The 19,747-nt window shown below is 37.8% G+C and overlaps 1 protein-coding gene across 1 annotated transcript in view; it reads left to right on the plus strand.

Moving 5' to 3' along the window:
* Positions 1–232: 232 nt before the first annotated feature.
* ARFGEF1 (ADP ribosylation factor guanine nucleotide exchange factor 1) overlaps positions 233–19,747 on the plus strand; it is a 71,004-nt gene continuing 51,489 nt past the window's right edge. Inside the window, exons 1-5 of the mRNA XM_009276766.2 lie at positions 233–320; positions 1,843–1,873; positions 6,217–6,373; positions 7,422–7,568; positions 17,971–18,150. Coding sequence (XP_009275041.1) covers positions 233–320; positions 1,843–1,873; positions 6,217–6,373; positions 7,422–7,568; positions 17,971–18,150 — 603 coding nt within the window. The remainder of the gene's footprint in view (positions 321–1,842; positions 1,874–6,216; positions 6,374–7,421; positions 7,569–17,970; positions 18,151–19,747) is intronic.

Genomic DNA, 19,747 nt, shown 5'->3' on the forward strand with positions numbered 1-19,747 from the left:
CTACTTTAACATCTTGTGTCATTTTACAGGAAAAATTTGTTAATATGTCATTGCCATTAATAGGATTACTATCTGAGCAGAGCATTAGAATTCCCTTAGTTTCTGTAGTCTACTGTGTTTCATTCTGTGTTCAGAATAGTTGTGTATTGGGTGAGAATCTGCTCAGTTTTGTCGCTTTAGTTGGAAACTTTGAACTTGGAAGCCATTCTGCAGTTGTATCTGTTGGTCGGTAATGTTGTTTGTTGGACAGACTTCGGAGCATCTCAGGGAGGCGAGTTTCCTGGGTGTGAATGTTAAGGTGGAAGGTAAAATAATGGAAGGTATGAAGATGCTGGAAGGGAGGAAGAGAGTTTCTTCTTCTTCCTGTTGGTCAGGAATTTCTCTTCAAGTGAGTACATGGATCAAGCATCATAAGGCATACTTTCCTGAAACATTGCTGACTATAAGACTTGTTGTTGTTGATATTGTTACTTACTGAGGAATATTGAATATCTGGAATATACAATTATTTTCATGCTTTGTCTAGTCCTGGATAACACAGATTTGAACCGCTTCTGAACTAGCTGTTTCTCAGGTGAACCACTGACCTGCTAACCACAGGGTCTTACTGGGGGTAAACAGGAGTATCACTCATATCAGAAATAAGACTTAGATTTTGGGTTGATGTGCACTCCTTATGTTAACTTTTCTTTATGTTGAGTGAGTCTATTAGTAAGCGTATTTGATAATAGTGATTTGTGGTTGAATACCAAACTTAGGAACCTGTGTTATGTAAGTGAATCAGCATGACTGTGTGAAATGGTAAATGAGGGATAGGACACAGACCAAGTGTGCTTTTGCTGCATGGGAGCTTAGTTAGAAATACTCAATTCTTTTTTTTGTCAGAATTGATTCATGCCCCTAGTTTAAAGCTTATACACAAAAATCTAAGTAAGGTGCTGGGTTTATTTGATTGTGGGTTTGCATGTTTGAGCAGGACTTGACATTAGAATGGATTTCCTGACATTACTTCTTAAAACATATATATATATATATCCATACTTGTTCCTGTACCTTTTATTTCAAGAATGTATTCCTACAACATTGGAAATCCTAGTCTTTATGGAACTATTTCCTGTTATTTAAGTGTGCTAAATAATGAGAGAATATAGACAAACATACTCTTGAAATTGAAGATATTTCCTAAGTTCAGTTTCAGTAATTTAAAATTACTTTAAAAATGTATTGTAAAAAGTTACTTAGAATGTCGTCAACAGCATTAAACTATTAGTCTTTCTGGTTTAATATATTTTAAAATAGTATGAAATAGAGGTGCTACAGACTTTTTCTTCTCCCCTCTAGTCATTACAGTGGTGTCTAACAGTGTTTAAAACCAAAGATAATTATTAGTCATCAAGGTTTCATGTAGGAATCAGCAATAGTGGTTTCTTTATTGTTTTTCTGTATAATCCACATTTAACAAGCAGTGTATCCTTTATGGATAGATGAATAGTTTTAATAATATTTGCGTTTTCCTCATTATTTCTGTATACGTGAGCTGTGAAAAGAGCTTGCCAATGTCCTTGCAGAAACATTCTAGGGATGTGGTGTTTAGCTGGCATGACTGGATGCAAATTTAAGTATTGTTTTGAATATAGATTTGTAAAGTAATCTTGATACAGTTTGCAACCAATGCAGGTGAAGAGTAGAAGCTCTTATGAAACTGCTTATAAGTGTGTATTTTCTGTTTTGAACTAATCCTCGTTTCAAATAGTTTTGCTTTCCAACAATTTTCAGTTATTTAGTTTTATATTTGTGGTTATGATACCATTTCCATAACTGTGCCTTTGTTTCATTTTACAGAGGAAATAAAGGCTGAAACAGAAAAGCAAAGGTATGTGATAGTTCATTATATTAAGCAATAGTGCTTTACCTTCTTAAAATGTGTACCATGCTTATTCTGCGTTGGGAGTACGGGCTCTCTCTGAACAGCATTTTCAATGTATTTTGTAAGGTTGGTGGTATCTGGAAACGTGCTACAAGTGCTGTTACAGTGCAAGGCACGAGGCCTGGGAGTAGAGGCAGAAGATAGCTTAGCTGATACTGTCTGGCCAGGGAGGGTAGGAATGGGGAATCAGGATTAGAAGAGGACTTTGTGGGTGGTGCAGAAAGTATTGGTGGAAGGGCCTGAGCTTAAAAGCATCCTGAAGTGGGTTCAGAGGAGGGGGAAGAGCCTGAAATGCAAATAAAAGACTTGAACTGAGTGAGCAAAGGGAGGAGGCTGGGGTGAAGAAGTGGGAACGAGTGGAGAAGACTAGTATGATCTGAAAAGATAATGTGTGGAAAGGACCCTGTTAGGGAATAGGTGTAGATTTCTGGAGGCAATTCCTCTGCAAGTGAAGGTAGAAGCCAAAATTGACATTCAGCACTCTTGCACTATCCACAAGTAAATTTTTAAGTATTGGTAAATTGTGGAATCCCATTTTTCTTATTTAATTACATGTTCCACAGGATCTTCTTCCTCATTCAGTGTACGTTACTAACATGAGTCAGGGCTGTGTGGTGGAGACTGTTTATACCACTTGTAGAAAGAATCAGGTCAGTGGGTGAAACTGATGATGAAAGTGTTCTTATGGCTTAAGCTGATGAGTGCTGCTTGGGGACCTGTGTTCTGCCCCATAACTGAATTTCTGGTTTAGGCAAATCGATTAAACCACAGCTGTCAAAATTGGCTGGTAATGATTTGTGCTTTGTCTCCTGGGAATTTCAGCCGAGATCTACAAGTTTTGGTTTGGAAAATGTAAGCGCGTCTAGCTGGAAAGGAAGACAGTGGAAAATTTGTTTCAGAAGATGTAAAGGACAATTTAATATCAAATATGCTGAACAATTTAGTCTCGCAGCTTAACAAATAGGGCACGTAGAAATTAGTGGGTGCGTCTGACTGAGTCACTGTGCTTCAGTTTCCACCAGCAAAATAAAGTCAATACCATCAACTCATAGTAAGGTTGTAAAAATAAATTTAATATTTGTGTAGTGTTCAGATAATGTTGCACCAAGCACCACAAGATAGTCTCAGACAAAAAGTAATAATGTGGTTTTATAACAGGTTTTACTTACAGTAGTATAAATAAAGCTGAAGTCCACATTTTGAAGAGTGATAAGAAAAAACTTCTTAACATTAAATATTCAGTGAGTGGTGTTTGTTCTGGGCACTGAATAAGGAAAAGTAATATCTGATCCTGTAGTTAAACAATGTGCTAAAATTAATGAGAGGTGAATTATAATGATGTATATAAGTATGGTTCAGCCATTTCTGAACTTTTGGGTGCTTAAATTATGTCCTATTAATATTTGAAGCTGTGATTTTTTGGGGTATAATGTGTATGTCAGCTTATGTAAATTTTCTAAATAGATTTTGATTTCTTCAGTGCTGTCTTTATTCTGACAGTAGCCTTTTGCTGCTATGAAAGCATTGCTGGACTTGGTAACTGTGAATGGATTTGCCCTATTCTTACTGTAGAATCAAATTTTTTAGATGCAGTAGAAAATAGCTTTTCTAGGCCTTAGAATAGAGAAACCTCTTAGTTTATCGAATTATTTTCAGCTTCTTATTTCTGTGAATAATGCTGTGAATACCCTAACATGGGGCTTCTAGTGATAATTCTTTAAATTTTTCCAGTCCCTGTTCAAGGAAACTGATCTCACAGTTAACCTGGAATGCATTGAAAAATAGATCATTTCCACCTCCCAGAAATTTTGCATGGAAGACTGTTTCTTTTGTTTTGCTGTTTGTTTGCTTCTTAAACAGAACTGGTGTTTGGTAGTGGGGCAGAGGGGAATGGAATAGAAAAGGACAGGCTGATTTATGTAACTGTTACACAGCAAATGCTGCCAAAATAATTTTAAAAATTTATTGTTTGATACATACCTGAGCCTGTTTCTATGACCGAAATGTGAATATCAGCATATTTCATAATTCTCATGCTTGGCAGATCCCTTGGTGGAAGAAAGTTTTGTTAGGGACTGTTTCTGGTTTCACAGTCTGCTGGGGGGGGGAATCCAACAAACAGCTGAAGTAATTTCTTGGCTGACACTAAGAAAAGACCTTTTGGGTTTCTCTTCTCCCCACTTCCTGCTGTCCCCTTCCTTCCATCATCAGCAAGGTGATGAGCTTAATGATGCTCCCTTTGTCTCTGGAAAGATAACTCATCTTCCTTATTTATTATTTTGGGCATTTTTTTTTATAACCTTCAATTAAGAGAAGCTTCAGGCTTCTGCAGTAGCTCACTGTGGCATGGGCTCTTCATTTTTGGAGTCTCATCATGGCCTGCTCCTTGTTTCTGAAAAATTCTGGTTTTACTTCTGGAGTACTCTTTTAACCTAATTTTAATGGTAACAATAGACAAAATCACTAGATGAAGAACAGTCTGCCATAAGATATGAGGAAGAGATACCACCCTCTCATTCCTCAGAGAAAAGCTTTTATAGGAATTTCAGAGAGGTTTAAGAATGTAGAAGAATCATGTACTTCCTCTGCAACTTACCTGATTTGGGTTTTATCCAAAGGAGCTCTGTTTCCAGCAAAACAATATTGAGCAATAAATAAAGTTATGCATCCAACAGAAAAACAAACCTCTGCTCTTCTTCAGGAAAAAAATATGTAGGGATAAATCCTTAAACCTTCAAAAGAGAAGTTATTCGGTAGAAAGTAGAATCTTAACACTAATTATTCACTATTAAGACTTAAAATTTAGGTGCCCTTTTAAAGCAGCCTGAACAAGGAGGGCTGTTTGAATGTAGTACCAAACGTCTTCTCAAGGACAATCTACCTTGCTCCTTGAAAAGCTGAAGCATTGATAATTTATCACATTGGTTAGTTTAAGGCTTTCTCCATGATGCATGGGACTGCATTCATTCTTTGGGTTTATAATAAGCTCTTAGCAGTTCATTCTTCTACTTCAGCAACATGAAAATAATTTTTTTTTTTTACCATCTGCATTTCTTGAAGCATCTGCTTTAATTTGCAAAAAATGCATAGGGCCTGGATTTGAAATTAGTTTTCTGTAAAGATCTGTTTGAATTACTGCAAGAATTTTGTAATCTTTCACTACAGAGTATGAAGTTCTGCTCTTTTCTGTTTTCTTTATACCGCTTATCAAGTCAAGTCTGTGTAAGACGGTGTAGTTTACCTTTTACGTAAAGATACATATGTGTGCACAAAAAAGGTCAGGAATGCTTTATAGAATCATAGAATAGTTTGGGTTGGAAGGGACCTTTAAAGGTCATCTAGTCCAACCCCCCCCTTGCAGTGAGCAGGGACATCTTCAACTAGATCAGGTTGTTATAAAGGTGATGAGCTATTCTGTGAAATGAAAAATCCGAACATCTTGCTTTGAGTCGAAGGCAAACTGCATCGATGCACACAAATTAGTGAAAAACTACCCATTCTTAATTGTCCTTTTTAGCTAAGTATTAATGAGCATGCCCTTTCTAAAGGTGCTGTAAGCAATAAAACCTCAACAGCTAGTAATTTTCTCAAATTTTGTACAGTTAGTCATTTCGGATATATTGCCCAACTGAGATACGTTGGTAACCACTGACCTCTTAAATTCTGTGGTGTCATCTGAAGCACAGATAGAGCAAAGTTTTGGGTTTTTTTTTCTCTCCCCCACCCCCAAGCATGTCCAGAACTGAAGTTCAGATATGACTTAATCTCCAGAATAGATGTACTTTCTCTGAAGTACTGAACCAAACTCATATCATAATACAGTAGTTGAGTAGTTCTTAACTTTCAGGGTCATTAAAACTTTTTGGCAAATTTTGGCAAAGTTGTTATCTGTTCTAGTAGTAACAGACTACTCTCAGAGTTATCATTTAATGTGGAAATGATATTGAATGAATTTCCCTTCCTCCCCTCTGCCTTCACCAACCAAGTAAGGGGAGTCTTTTCCTATTTTCAGAGGAGACAAGTCTTTATGCCTTCAAACCAGCAGGGAGCACTGAATATCTACTTACCGTGCAAATGGGTCAATTTGCCTGATCTATAGAGGAGACAGATGAAATAGAAAAGCTGTTGAGAATATTTATATGACCATATTACTGTTGTGTTAACTTCATAGAAGTTACTCTTTCCTAATGTTAATTTTCTTGGTATTTTATTTCATTCATAAACATTGGTGGTGGTGAGAACTATTTGTGTGATCACTTACAGCATTCTAATACAAACATTCTGTTTAGTCCCCCTCATGGAGAAGCAAAGCCTGGTTCAAGCACTCTTCCACCTGTGAAATCAAAGACAAGCTTCATTGAAGCGGACAAATACTTCCTACCATTTGAATTGGCATGCCAGTCAAAGTGCCCCAGGATTGTCAGCACATCTCTAGATTGTTTACAGGTCTGTATGAAGAAGAGCTTTAACTGTCAACTATAAAATTCTGTTGGTTTGGAGGAGAAGTACAGTTGTATGTAACACATAATGTCATATTTCTATTATTTTACTTTATTGCACACACAACCACATTGAATATATTTCTTACAAAAGGTGAATGTATGTCTTATTATGTAGTGCATGTATGTGTTTATTTGTGTATATATGTATTACCACACTTACATGTTTGGATCGGTTTTATTATGTTAGTGTACAACTACCTATTTTCATGTGTATATCTATGTGTTGAACTAACACAGCAGGTATAGCATTATCAAATTCATTTTATGCTATTTATAGTTGCAGTAAAATATTTTCAATTTGAGATATCTAGTCTCTCAAAACTCATAGGCTCCTGTACTGTTTTCAGAACGAAGTTTACAGCATGGAATTTAGCCATTCGCTTCACCTGAGTGGCCCAACAGTGAACTAAATTAATATATTTACATTCACAACCACATGCGCTATGATGCCTATTTTTAAGTAGGTGGGCTGTGGAGATTTACAAATACTCTCACTCCTGAAACGTTCAGAAGAGGATTTTGTTAATTTTGTAATAAATTCCATTTCAAAGTATCGAACATCTAGAGACAGAAAGGGGTGGGGTAATAGAACACTTAAAGACAGAAGGCTAGCTAGTAGCTTAAATAGAAAGCATTTGCACTTGGTTTATCTGGTATTAAAAGCATTTGTGTGCTGACTACATATGAAGACTTGTGTGATGCAAGTTAGTTTTTAGAATCCTGTTTGTTTTAAAACATTGTTAACTGATGAACAAAAGCTTTAATGTTAAGCTTGCTGACAAACTTTGTATTGCAGTTGCTGAGTGAAAATTGAATAAATCTGGAGGACATTTAAAAAAAAAAATCCTTGATGTTTTATGAGACTTGGGGTAAAATGTACTGTTTTAATTATTCTGTGCAAGTTAGAGCTATCAAGTGAATTTATTTATTATAACAAAAAGCTGACTTATTTTTTTAAGCTCTTACTTATGTGGTTTTTTTCTCCTCTCCAGAAACTTATAGCATATGGGCACTTGACAGGGAATGCTCCAGACAGTACAGCTCCAGGCAAAAAATTAATTGATAGAATTATTGAGACAATATGTGGCTGTTTTCAAGGCCCTCAAACAGACGAAGGGGTTCAGCTACAAATAATAAAGGTAATATGGTTAATACTTCCGTATTTATAATGGTGACAGCAGGAAGATATTCATGGCCTCAGAGTTCAAAAGCAGAAGTGTTTCATTTGTAAATGTAATGGTAATTTTAAAATATTTTCTTGATCCTGTTTGTTTGAGATGAAAACTCCCTATCTTATGCTCCTTTCCCTACTCTCTTCCATTGCATTTTGGGTGAAATCATGGTTGTGACCTGAAGTCTTATGCACAGACGCCACTGGGTGAAATTTCATTCACAGCAGATCAGTGGAGCTCTCTGATTGTAAGGAATTACTGTCAAATAATGCTGCACTCCCAGTGGGGAAGATGGTAATTAAGCAGCAGATTTTTAAATCCATTTTGGAATTATTTTATGAAACGCAATTAGGCCAGGCAGTCAGGCATTACCATGGTAGCTTTGTGCTGCTGTGTCATAGACTTTTGCTTGAAGGAGGTCTAGGGTTTCTTTCCATAGCTTATGTAGACATTGCATATGGAGTTTGTACAAATAAGTGTTTCTGGGAAACCTTAGCGGTTTTCTGATTGCACCCATTAAGTATGGGTATTTATTACGGGAAATTATTGTGCCAAATAATAGAAGTTAGCCACCTAGTGGAAACACCATACCCTGCTCCTATAACAGTAGTCTTTGAATGGTTGTGATGATGAGCGGTAGTGAAGAATACAATTAAAGTTAGTTATGAGGAATGGAGTGTTTGTTAACTCATATTCTTGTGTATATGTGTCCCGAGGTGTTGACGTTTCTTGCAGGTTGTGTTTACTTGTTTTACTGCAAAGAAGGTAGTTTGTTCTCCTATTCCTTTTCATATCTCAAATTTTCCCATTTCTTCACACTGCTCCAGCAGATAGTTGTTACAAATGTTGGTTTATTCTGCTCTTGTCTAGATTTGTTGTGTTGTTTTGCCGAAGCATTTAAGACATTTTTCATCTTGCAAAGGGAAGTTTTTCTTGATTTTAAACTTTCAGTGGCTGAAACCATTATATGTCCCTCTCACTGTAATACCTTCTTTCCGAATGCTTTCTTATTCCCATCCTCTCAGCCTTTGGTCAGGATGTTAAAAAGTTAACCTCCCGCCTGAAAGGGGATATCTGTGAGTTTAAATTCCTTCTGTCCAAGAAAATAGTTGAGAAAGTAAATTCTTCAACAGTTGTAAAATGCATTAAGTGTGTAAATTAATTTAGTGTCTTCATTTTTCGACTGTTTAGACTTAGCTAATTGCCATGTTAGAATGCCTGGGAAAGTGGAGAGTACTGTTTTTGCTTTGACTCCATGTTTGTCCAGTACACTGGACACTAGAAAAAGCATCAAAATTAGAAATAATCTTAGCAAAGTCTGGAACTTTTGACTTCCTTTGGGGGAATGATGAAACTGCCAAGTCAGTCATATTCTCTTAGGCTTCATAACTCTTTAGTTCTGGGCTGAGTGTGGACCCCGCTTCTCCAGTATGATTTTGAAGGGTGGATTCGATCATGAGTCTTTTCAGACTCTTCTGTGGTCCTGGTAATTAGTATGTTCTCTGAAGAATTTTAATTCCATCAGGGAGATACAAGGCAGGGAATCTGGGTCTCCCGCTTTCTGTGCTGGCACTCCCAGGCTATTATTCAGAACATGAGCAGTGCTCCTGCAGAGCAGCTGCATCGCCAGCACCACAGTAAAATCTGAGAACCTTGATCACTCAGGCACCTTTCTCCCTGGAGGGTTATCTCGATTCTGCATGATGAGTGGACGGCCGTTACATAGTGTGCTGCCCTCAGTCTAAGAACTGGGAGCCAGAGTTGGGTAAGAGTTCGCATGCGGTGCTGTTTGCTAGTTACTAGATGGCTTTCCAGTGGTGGAGTCATCTTAAGCGGGTTCCCAACAACCAGAGCTGCTTAGCCGTTCTGAAAATACCTTTCTGATGACTACCAAGGAAATAATTTTGCTGACACTGAGGAATGTAATTTGTTTCTTTTTAGGTATCTAAACTTAGAGGTATGTCTGGCAGTAGTTCTGATGGTGGCCAGTTTAACTTTTCTGCCCCTATCTCTGCTTGCATGTTCTCATCTCTGTAATCCCCTCATTCTTCATCTGCAGACTCTGTGATGAACCAGACTGGGCAATTGGCCTTTTCCTTCCTTCCTCTTGTAGTTTAGTTTGATTTGGTGTAATTTTTATGGGAAGGCATGCAAATTCTTGTTCAGTTGTTATGGTGGGGATTGCTGGGGCAGAAAGAAAGCAGGTAATTAGGCTTCTGCTGCCATTGAAAGTCGTTTATTCAAATTATGTTTGAAACAGCCTCCCTTAATTGAACCTGTTTGCCTTCAAGCTTGCTCTGCTAGTGCTACTATGGCATTTGTGGTCTGTGTGTGCAAACTTCACAGTTTTCTGTTGATACCTGCAGAGGTTTTAGTTGAAGTTCTGTTTACATTTCTGTCTGGCCTTTTTGTTCCTGAAGAATTACAATTATGACAAAAATTATATTAATTTTTTTAAATCTATAAAGAAAGAATAGGGATGAGGAAGAAGGATGGGACATGAGATCAACTGTTTATCCTCATCTGTGTTTTCTTTTCCTTGGTCTGCTGTATAGTAAGTATTTATTATTGTCTAGATACTTTTACAGCTTAACTTGCTCATGTTTGGCAAAGAAAAATTTTTGTGTGTGCTTGATAGCTGTAGTTTGAAAAGTTGAATGTGACCGCTTTCTGAGTCTTCCATGTGCAATAGACTGTTCATAAGGTCAACTCCTCTATGTGTCTTTTTATAAGTAGTCATGCTGTCAGTATGACTGGTGTCCATGGAGGAAGGAAAGTTGAATCAAACATTGCTTGCACAAGTCACCTTTTGAAACTAACTAAAAACAGAGGACAACTCATTGTTGGATTACAGAATGGGAAGACTGTAAAAGCTAACTAATTCTGAGGAATAAGGAGACTTATGATAGGTTTGAAAGAATTTTAACAAAACTTGTGTGAAACAGATTCCAAATTGGGAAGACCCTTAGAAAAAAACTTCTTCAGTTCCATATCCTGTTGTGTTTCAGCAGTGTGAAATGCTATCTAAGTAACTTAATCACCTACAGTATCATGTAGTAGTGTGGTTATTTTTTCGTATAAAAAGGTCATAGAAAGCGTAATTCCTCCTCCTGAGATTAAAAGGAGCTGTGGATTATGGAATGATTTGAGAATTGAAATAATGATGCGGGAGGTTTTATTTCTGAATCTTTGTATTTTGAGGCTTTCATCTTAAGTTAACGGCTAGGACTGGTTACTTAACCTGAAAATGCTGTCCTGTCAGTTTGCAATTTTATTTTTTAGAGAAGGATTATGTTTTCAGAGTTGGACATGAAATACTTCTGTTTTGCAAAATATGTATCCGTTTTTAATTCCATATAAGATTTTAGTTCATTTTGAACACCTAACTTTCCAGTGATAAAACTAAATAAAACTTCATACTCTTATATAATTTATATCCTTTATATTCTCTTCCATAGAAGAAACTGAAACATAGTTTTGTTCTTTCTGCAATCTCCACGGTCAATCCTTCACTGTGTTTCAGGGCTGGTAACTGACCACATCCTTGTGAATATGGATTATTTTTTCTTAAAATTGATGTTAAGTAGAAAAAAATACTAGTTTTAATCAAATACTAAGTGTTAATTAATGATCCATTATTACTGAAATCTGGTGTAGAATCTAGGATATGACACTGTTGATTTAAATCACTGTCTTGACTGTGAAATCATGCTGGAAGCAAACACTGTATTTTTCTATCTTTCATACCCTTCCAGTGTATTTCCATAGGTCTTCAAAGTTGGTAAACTAAGTTAGGTAAACGTAGGTCTTCTAAGGCTATGGTAAATGTATAACATAAATGACTGAATAATTTGGAATGGTAAAAAGCAGGAGATAATCTTGCTCAGAAAGAAAATGTCACTTGGAGAACTATATTACTTCATTCTGTATGGGTTTTGTTGGTTTTTTTTTTTAGTGTCACTCATGTTGAAAAATGATTTATCTGTGAAGGTTATTTGATGTATTTGTTGCTTTGTGGTATAAGGACTGAAGTCTCCTGCATTTTTCCAAAAGTCAGTCCATAGTAACACATTATTTCGCAATAAGTTACTGTTCAGACTTCAAGTTGACTTTTAAAAAAAATTTATTATTAAAAATAACCCTGTAGCCCTTCTCAAAGAAAACGGAATTACGTGGTTCTAGTAGCTAATACACTAGAGAGAGGGGTTAGGGCCACTGTGTTTTATGTGCTGTCTCCAGTACTTGAGAGTTCCCAGGCAACTGAATTACGAGTATTTTACCCAAAGTAAGCCTGTGCTGATCAGATGACGGCTGTACTGTGTCATAAATCTTCCAAAGATAAGATTATCAGAGTTGGTTGAGAGGAAGAAAAGAATGACCCTGAGTTGAAAATTAGGCTTCCTAGCAAGTCTGTATGTAGGTGCGTCTGCCTCTTGTGTGTTTTTAAATCGTTCTCTTGGTTGTTGTTACTTTCTTTCACCATAACCGTTCTGTTCTTGCACATTCAGTGCGAGAGGAATGAAAAGTTTACAGGTGCAGATAGATGCTGGATGTTTTTAGTAGAGAATTAATGTTAATTTAGTTTACTTTTTAAACTACATTCATTTTGCCTCACAAATTGCGATACTTCCTGTACTGTTCTAATACACTCATTTTACATAATAGGAAATTCACTAAATAAGCAAACATGCTTCAGGCTAAAAGAAAAACCACTATGGGTGTCATACAAATCTGTAACTCAAGAAATGATCCTGAAGATTTTTCTCCTTTCCCAAACCCATCTGATGGTTGTTTATAAAAGGAGTAAGCTTTATTTATAGTAACTAGGTAGAGGCACAGAACAATAGGGTCTTTCTCAAATACAGAACAATAGGTGTGAGGGACTGGAAGGAAAGCATAAGGAAACTATCTCACAGTCAGGATGATAGCCAGTAGTTTCAGGACAAGGAAAGCTTGATGGCTGTTGGTACTTTTGCAGGCTTTGTGACAAAGAAAGCTTTTGTGGAAGGACCTGAAGTGTAATGAGGTAGTGCTAACAATGTTTTTATAACATTTTTCTTCTGTGCCTCAAGAACAGCAAAGGGAAGGAGTACAGTGAAGTAGGCTTTTTTTAATCATCTCTTCTTAGCTCACACTGAAGATACTGGATGAAAACAGATGAGCTAAGTGTGACCAGAAGGAGTGGGAACTCAGCTGCAAAAAGCCTTGAGCAGCAAATCTTTACCATGATAGAAAAGAGCAACCTAATGCTATGACTCCATAGTCAGTAGAGCCACTGCGGTAGCTTGCTGTTCTGACATCTGCAGAGAGGCATTTTTCTGTACAGGTTTTGCTCCCAGACATTGTCCTACCCATCCGTTGTCCTGGCATGCATTTAATAACTCTGAATCAACTAAAATCGCTTTTAAAACAAACAAAAAAAACCAGCCCAAAACCAAACACCAGAAAAGCACCTGTGGGTTTTTTTTGTTCTGTTTTGTTTTTAATTGTATTAATGTGTTGCCATTAAAATAGCACAGGTGGCTTCATGCCCCAGACCTGTTGCAAAGTAAGCAGTAAGAGTGTCTGGGAGGAAGGCAGAGCTTTTGTTGTTTCACCTCCCAAGGACAGGCATTGCTGTGTAGCAGTTTGAGATTTTGTGTAATCCTGCTTAACTGGGGACTGTTGCTGAGGTGGTTGTCTTCTACTCATCTGTCTCCCCTCTCTTCCTTCTTGCACCGGACCTAGTAGCCGTTTGACCACAGAGTAAGGTTGCAGAGTAATCTGACAAAAACTGATAAAGTGAGAAAGGGAAGGATTATTTTTCTAACATCTGAGTTGACAAGGGTTTCAGAGGAGCAGGATGGCTGCTCCTGATAGCAGCCTGTGGTTTCTCGTCGTTAGCTGTCACGCCTGTTGTGGTAATGATGTACTCTTTTATGATACAGAATGAGGTGATGTTGTTTAGGGCATGCCATCAAGTTGAGCCCTAAATGGAAGCTGCCAAGAGGGAAGGATGCTGTCAGAAAGTAATTGTAAAATATTTCCTGTCTCATGTTCGTTCTTATATTTCTGCTGGATTGTGATAGTAGAGGAAGAGAAGTGGCATTGAGACATGAAGCAAGCATGACTAATAGCCTGAGGATGGCTCTAAGCTGGAAGGAATATGAAAGATATTAGCAAAAGATCAAAGTTAAAATTGCTTGTCAGTTTACAAACATGTATAGTGGTCATTAGGGTTCGTTGTCTCTAGTGCCTGAGAAGGAAAGAAACCCAAAGTAGTGACTGTCAGGACCTCTGTAGCCAAGTTGAACTCTTTAATAGTTAGATATCTGCAAGGAGATGCCCTGCTGGAAAGACTGATTTCTCAGTCTGCATAGAAGATGTAGTTATTCAGTGAATTTGGATTAATATGTTAAGGAGGTATGTCTCTGTGTGTGTGTAACCATTTCTTTGCCTCCACGCCCCCTTGTGAGGTGGTGTGAAAAGAACCAAACTCTACTAGTCATAACAAGCATACTGAAGAAACTTACGAAATTCAAGCTGCTAAACCAATTAAAACAAAAGAGCACATAATCCATCTGTAGCCTTGTCACCTTTTTCTACTAGCAGGCATTGTCTCCTGTTATTAAAAGTTGGGAAAAAAAAAACCTTAAGACTTTACTGAACTGAGATGGAAGTTAAAATTGGACTTTCAGATATCAAATTCTTAATCACCCAAATTTAACAAGGAGACAGAAAGTCACAAAAAGGAGTAACTTTATGAATGACATAGCTAGAACAAAAGAGATGGAGACTTGATCCCCCACCCCCCTGCACCTTTTTGTTAGTATCCTAAATGCTAGGCAGCAAGAGACCTTACCTTCCAAGTGAGAAATTGTAGGTGGTTCTTAAACTGACGTATTGTAAGTGTGTGTGTCTCAGTGTTCTCTTCTGGAATTGGGGAAAGAAATCTTAACTAAATCTAAATACTCACTGTATTGGGCCCAAACAGTAGTGCTTTGGAAAAAATAGCTGTCTGTTTATGCCTGGGCTCCACTTGTTTGGCTTGTTTTCAAGAGTTACTGATTTTATTTTTTTAAACTAGCATAGACAAAGTTCTTCAAGGTTAATTCTGTTACAGAATTATTAGTGAAAGGTTAAGGGAGCTTTCTGTTTTGGCCTTTCAGGACTTTGATGCACAAAACTTGAAAAAGTATAATACTAAAATACGTACAGGTGTGTGCAGCCTTTCCAGACAGATCAGAGACTGCAGAATCTAATCACTGGGAGGTACCTGCCTTCAGGGTGATTGCGTTTGCTCCTGAAACATGTAGGAAAGAGCTGGAGAAGTCAGCAGAGCTGTGATTGATATGAGTAGCTTTGGGGATAAATTTTGGAGTGTGAGAGTACTGTGGTGTAGGGGATGTAGATATGTTACCTGATCAGAAGAGATGTGCAACTCTAATTAATGGGGTTCAACGTGTTTTAACTCACTATCTGCAAGTCTCACGAACCCCACAGGAATTCCTAGCAATAAGGTAGAGGTGGAACAGTATAACACTTAGCGAAAGATAAGTGAAAATGACACACAGAATCACGTGTGTAGGCCAGCATAGAAGGTGTTTGTATTAAGGGGAGAAGGGAAGGGATAGGTGGTGAATGGTTTAAATGTATAAATAGGTTTTGGTGGCAGACTCATTGATATAGAGATCATAGAATAGAATCATAGAATGGTTTGGGTTGGAAGGGACCTTTAAAAGTCATCTAGTCCAACCCACGCTGCAATGAGCAGGGACATCTTCAACTAGATCAGGTTGCTCAGAGCCCCGTCCAACCTGACCTTGAATGTTTCCAGGGACAGGGCATATACTGCCTCTCTGGGCAACCTGTGCCAGTGTTTCACCACCCTCATCATAAAAAAATTTCTTCCATGTATCTAGTCTAAATCTACCCCCCTTTAGTTTAAAACCATTACCCCTTCTCCTATCACAACAGGCCCTGCTAAAAAGTCTGTCCCCATCTTTCTTTTAAGCCCCCTTTAAGTATTGAAAGGCTACAATAAGGTCTCCCCAGAGCCTTCTCCTCTCCAGGCTGAATAACCCCAACTCACTCAGCCTTTCTTCATAGGAGAGGTGTTTCATCCCCCTGATCATTTTTGTGGCCCTCTTCTGGACCTGCTCCAACAGGTCTGTGTCTTTCCTGTGCTGAGAACTCCAGAGCTGGGCACAGTACTCCAGGTGGGGTCTCATAAGAGTGGAGTAGAGGGGCAGAATCCCCTCCCTCGACCTGCTGGCCACGCTTCTTTTGATACAGCCCCGCAGTACCCCCAAGCCCTTCTTGGCAGGGCTGTTCTCAATCCCTTCATCCCCCAGCCTGTATTGATACCGGGGGTTGCCCGATCCCGGGTGCAGTATCTTGCAGTATCTTGCACTTGGCCTTGTTGAACCTCTTGAGATTCATACAGTCCCACTTCTCCAGCTTGTCCAGGTCCCTCTGGATGGCATCCCGTCCCTCTGGAGTGTCAACTGCACACTCAGCTTGGTGTCATCTGCAAACCTGCTGAGGGTGCACTCGATCCCACTGTCTATGTTGCTGATGAAGGTATTAAACAGTACTGGTCCCGGTATGGACCCCTGTGGGATGCCACTTGTCACCAATCTCCATCCAGATAAGGCACTGGATTTTGTTACAGCTTTTGTACGTCCTCTTCCCTGAATGATGTTTCCATTAGCAGAAGCAGGGTATTGATAAGTTCTGTGGAAGTATTGAATTATTGCATAGAGAGGGTAAGAATTAAGGATGGTGGTATGAATTTCAACTTAGCACTTCTTGGTGAAGGCCGGTGACATGTAAACTGAATTTTGGGAAGAAAAAAATAACAGTACCAGTGCTCAGAGACTGTTAAAGTTCCTTTAACAAAGCCATTGTCTACAGTTTACCTACCTCTGTGATTTCTTTTCTTCAGTTGGGTTTTGATTGTGTTTTGATTTTTTTTTTCTTTTGATTTTTGATAAAAAAGACTTCTAGTGGGCATTTATGCAGTACTACTTTGTAGATTGTATCATGAGATGCTGTTTAGTGGTCATGCAGATAGGAATGTATACTCTCCAGTAAGAAATGTAAGTACAGTCATCCATATATGTACCTCCCTATGTCCAGTGATGAGAGAACTGAGGCAGCATGGGTAGAATAAGAAGGGACCTTAAGCGGACTGCTTATCTAGGAGTAGAATTCAGATCTCTTCAGCAGCAGCTCAGTGAGGTGGGTGTTTGATTTTCTTTTTCCTGTTAAGCTGTACAGTGATTTTTAAAGGGTTTGAGAGAGCAATGGATACTCTTTGTCCACTTGGTGCCATGTGCGGACAGAGGTGCTGACAACGTCAGTAAGAGAAATGAGGCATGTTTTGATGAGTAAATTACGCAACACTTAAAATAACTTTCGTTTTTAACTGTGATAAGCTTACAGAAGTATGAGCTTTCCAGTGCTTCCAATTCTTTTCTTTCTTACCCTAAAAGTCCTATTAAATCATTAACTCTGTCAAAGTCTTTAATGCATAAAATTCCTTGATTTCTTCTGCTGGAGTACAATGATCAGTATAAACGTGTTTGTTCTGTTGGGGACCAAGCTCTTCCCCTTTCCTTCCACTCTCTGACACGTTCCTCTGACAATGTCTTCACACCCTGTCCTCAGCTTTCATCTGCCTCTGTTTCTGCTCTTTAATCCAGCCTGCCTCTACCTCACATAAAGATAATTGTGTTCCTTACTTCTGTGTTACCTGATCTTTTAGAGGCTTATTTGCATATTTTTTTGTAAAATAAAATTTAAAAAACCCCCAAAACCTCCACAACAAAAAACCCCCCGATACTAGCTCAAATGGAAAGAAAGAAGTGAATTTCTACAGAGAGGGCAACACAATATTCTAGCATCTACCCAAAGAGAGTGTTTAGAAAGGGTAGTTGTCCCACTTAAAACTGCCTGATCTCATACTAGTCTTTGTTCTTCACATTTACATTTATTTGTAAAAGAACTTTTGGACTCTTTTGGATTGCTTTCCAGATTTTAACAGACAGTCTGTTGTTCATGTTTTGTGTCTAGAAAATTCTAGGATGACTTTTATTAACTACCTGATAACTCCATTGGTACTTCTTGCTGTTATATGCTATGAAACATATATTTCCTAGATATGTTGATTAAAAACACTCTCAATTTAATATAACTGGTATGTATGATGTTCTGATACAGCTACAAGAGTACATGGGGAAAACTTAATTAAACTGCAGTTCAAGATATGTGCTTAGTTATATTTTAAAAGTAATCCAGTTTTGATATTTATTCATTTGCAAACTATTTGATTGACAAGAAAAGTTTTGACTGGAAAATATATATATGTGTGTGTTTGTTTATTTAGGCTTTGCTCACTGCAGTAACATCGCAACACATAGAAATCCACGAAGGAACAGTGCTACAGGCTGTAAGAACATGTTACAATATCTATCTAGCAAGCAAAAATCTCATAAATCAAACCACAGCCAAGGCCACTCTAACACAAATGCTGAATGTCATTTTTGCACGTATGGAAAATCAAGCAGTGAGTATCTCTGTATCTTTATATAGAAACTAGCTCTTAAAAGCAAACCAGCTTGAGAGATTTGTTTTGTCATTATTATTAAAGCTTTTTGGCTTTTCTAACTTACGTACTTTTGGGGAAGAAAAAATATCTGTTATCTTACATTGTTCTTTTTGTGTTTTGTACTCTGAAATAGGTGTGAAATGTGTTTTTGGAGGGTGGGGGTGGTGTATAGGATTTAAACTTCCCGTAGTGGTCCTCCACGTTTAATGGATGTGTTCAACTTCAGTTTCTATTGTCAGGCTCTCAAGAGATGCCACACTACCTGCATAAGAGTGCATATGGAGTACATTAGTGTTTTTGAAATGCTCCAGTGTTGTTGTGATGGTAAACGCTGAAGAACTGATCCATGGTTAAAACAAAAAAAAATACCCCAAAAATCCAACCAAAAAAACCTTTCCAGTCATGTAATTATTTACATTTTTTAACATTTTAATGTGGAGTAGTCACGAACAGATACTTATATGTCACTGAAATTGCTACTGTGAGTTGTCAGCAGGGACCCCAGCATATACCCTGTGCCTTCTACTGCTGATAATAAAGATCAATAGGGCAAAGTAATTTTCCTAATTCCTATTAAAAGAAAAAAACCACCCAAAACCCAAACAAACAAAAAAGCAGATGCCCAGATTTGAGAACTGGTTGAATTCCTAGCTACTTCTAGAAGTAATCCTGCTGTATTATTACATACTCTTAAGTTTTTTCTAAGAATATGTAGTACTTTCTTACTTACTTTCCTCTCAGAAGCAACTGCATATTGGTACGTGGTACCATCACAGTTGAAGATTTATAAGACGTTATATTTACAATAAGTCACGGCAGAAGCCATGCCGTATCTGAGTGCTTTGAGAAATCTCTTCAGTAACTGTCCTTTTAAGCAACTTAACATAGAAGAGGATTATTATTATTATTCTACAATGGAAGTCTTCATTTTTGCCAGACTATAGGTCTAGTCTTTATGCAAGTTCATAAGCAGTTCTGCTTGTTTTGCACACTCGGGGCAGTTATTTTAGTATGATAGCTAACAAATGCTAGAAGGAATTATTTGAGCTGTAATTTGAAAAGTAGTATCTACTCGGGGATCTATAGCACCCCAAAAGATGCAGCATAGAAAGCTTTAAGTGGAAGAGTAAAGGGCTGAGATCATAGTAGCCAAAACAACAGTATAAAAAGTTACAAAACTTTTGGTGAATGCTAGGCTCTGCAGGGATAGAAAGCCAGTTCTTAGAGCATCTCCTCAAAGAACACCCTGCTTTGGTTTGACTTTAATGACTGTTGTCTTAATCCATTAGATAAGTTACAGAAATTCTTCCCTTTCTGGGGATTCCAGATCAAGGAACCACGAAACTAAAATAGTCTTTGTCTTACAGTTTTAAGTATGATGATTTCTTCCCGAGGATCTGTCTTCTGTAGTGTTTTGGAAGTGCTGCTTTTATCAGTTTTAACTCATGTTTTTGTTTTGTTTTTTTTTCCCCCCTGGATGTTTAGTCAGTGTTGGTTTTGTGGTGGGTTTTTGTGGGGGTTGGTTTGTTTGTTTGTTTAGGTTTGGTTTTGGGGG

The sequence above is a fragment of the Aptenodytes forsteri genome, unplaced genomic scaffold (assembly GCF_000699145.1).
Source record: "Aptenodytes forsteri isolate BGI_AS27 unplaced genomic scaffold, ASM69914v1 Scaffold411, whole genome shotgun sequence".
NCBI classification, from domain to species: Eukaryota; Metazoa; Chordata; class Aves; order Sphenisciformes; family Spheniscidae; genus Aptenodytes; species Aptenodytes forsteri.